At 35.3% G+C, this 2,091-nt stretch overlaps 1 protein-coding gene across 1 annotated transcript; it reads right to left on the reverse strand.

The window, feature by feature from the left end:
- Positions 1-30: 30 nt before the first annotated feature.
- Positions 31-1,420, reverse strand: LOC119191341 (peroxisomal targeting signal 1 receptor-like; the record flags this gene model as incomplete). Its single annotated transcript, XM_037445240.1, has 2 exons — positions 529-1,420; positions 31-427 (listed from the first exon to the last, which is right to left on the reverse strand). Coding segments are annotated over exons 1-2 (1,289 nt in total), but the record flags the coding sequence as incomplete, so codon positions are not given.
- Between the last annotated feature and the right edge of the window lie 671 nt (positions 1,421-2,091).

Below are 2,091 nucleotides of genomic sequence, written 5' to 3' on the forward strand. Positions count from 1 at the left end.
AATGCCACCAGAAAATGTTCTGCTGCTTGCCTGTGTGCTCCTAAGTTCATGCAAGTGATACCAACATTGTATCTAGCTCTAATGAATCCAGGTTCCAAGTTAAGAGCTTCATGGTAAGCATCAACAGCTTCCTCTGATCTGTCACTGTTGGCTAATGTAGCACCCAACCTATTCCATAATTTTGCATTATCAGCCGCCACCATTAATGCTGTCTTGAAACAATCAACAGCTTTGTCATATTCTTGGCTAATATTGAACACTACACCAAGAGCATTTTGAACATCAGGATCAATTTGTGTGGGCTGTAATTGTACTGCTTTCATATATAATGACTTTACATGGTTTTCTAGTTCTTTTAAATCCATCTTCTTAGGATCCACATCTTGGGGCATCAAATCATTGTACTTAGGACTAGCTCTCAACCAGTCTAGTAAAGAAATGAATGCAAATTTTGGTAAATTTTCATTTGTATAAGAGGCTGCTAAAGTGATGTATGCTTCTAATTGTCTTGGGTCAATTTCTAATGACTTTTCAGTGCTGTGATTGCCAAGGGATCCTGCTCATTTTCAGCTTGTGTTGTTCCAAGAAGAAACCATGCCTCAGCAGAATCTGGTTGTTGTTGGCAAGCTGCCTCAAAGCACAATGAAGCTCCAGGAATATCACCCATTTTTAGCTTTTCTTTTCCTATTTCTAGAGCACTCTTATTTTCCAACATAATGTTACCCTCACTGAATGTATATTCCTTTGGTATACCATTGGCAGTTTCAGAACTCCAATAATCAGTAATATTACTAAGCCTGTCCCAATCTTCTTTGTATTTTTCTTCCATTTCTGTTAAAAACTCATCTTTGCTAAGTTTTTTTTGAGTGCCTTCTGTAGTTTCTCCTAGATTTAATTCTCCTGCAGAGATTCTTTTCATAAATGACATGAATTGATTATAAGCCAGTTCATCATCATCTTTAATAGCATTGACATACTCTTGAGCTTTTGCTTTAACATCAGTATTAGTAGCAACTTCAGATTCACTTATATACTTTAATTGTATATTAGATGATGTCTGTGGCGCTAGTAAGGACTGCTGTGGCATAAAAAATGGTCTCAAAATAGGCTGTGAAGGAATGTAAGACGTGGAGGGGCCAGCTCCCCATTGTCTGCTAACTTGTGAGCTTATACCAGGCACTTGTGTCGTTTGTGGAACTAATGCAGTATTCTTGTTTTCTGTTTTTGGCAAATTGCCAAGTAATGCATTCATATTAAAAGTTTGTGATGTTTGTGGATTTTGAGTCATAAATTCGTTGACGAATCTGTCCGCCTGCGAATGCTGCTGAGATATCGCCGCATCTCGGCTGACTATTTTAGACAGTTGCACGAGCGCGTTATTGCCACCACAATCACCACCCACTAGTTTATTTAGTGACATTTTTTATGTTTATTGCACAAAACTATTCTTGCTATAAGCGAGTTTCACAATTCTAGTCTTTTCTAGCACAGCACAATGTACAAAGGTCAGAGGGACTAACAAATTCAACTTATTTTTTCAATTCCTGGTTACACAGTTACCTGAAGAGTGATCTAATATTTGGCGTGTTGGAATTACTTTAGCCAACTTATATTACTGCAAATAAAAAGATATGTTTGTAAGTAAAGGCAATTGCCCAGGGGTATGTCACTCTAAAACAGTCACTCTATTTGTTTTTGGTCTAACCTCAAATTAATTTTGTTGTAAGATACTTTCAGTTAGATGACACTGGAGAATAAGTTTTCAAAACACTAATCATGCCTTTTATCCCTATTTATAAAATAATTATGTACGTAATTAAATTAGATAAGTAAAAACATAAAAACAAATGTCAGAGGCTATTTTAATTAATTAAAAAAATATGCATTACTGAAAATTCCGAACGAAATACGATAAAAATTGACTGACACAATGACAGAGATTGTGGCAAGTCGTCTGACACAATTTCAAACGAGTTGCCAAAATATCTGATGATTGTTATTAAATGGTAAAATATTAAAGTTCTCCTTTTGTTGTAACATGACAACTGAAGCTTAATTTAATTTTTCCATTTTATTAATACAATTATAAAC

This window comes from Manduca sexta, unplaced genomic scaffold, assembly GCF_014839805.1.
Source record: "Manduca sexta isolate Smith_Timp_Sample1 unplaced genomic scaffold, JHU_Msex_v1.0 HiC_scaffold_1368, whole genome shotgun sequence".
In the NCBI taxonomy this organism is placed as follows: domain Eukaryota; kingdom Metazoa; phylum Arthropoda; class Insecta; order Lepidoptera; family Sphingidae; genus Manduca; species Manduca sexta.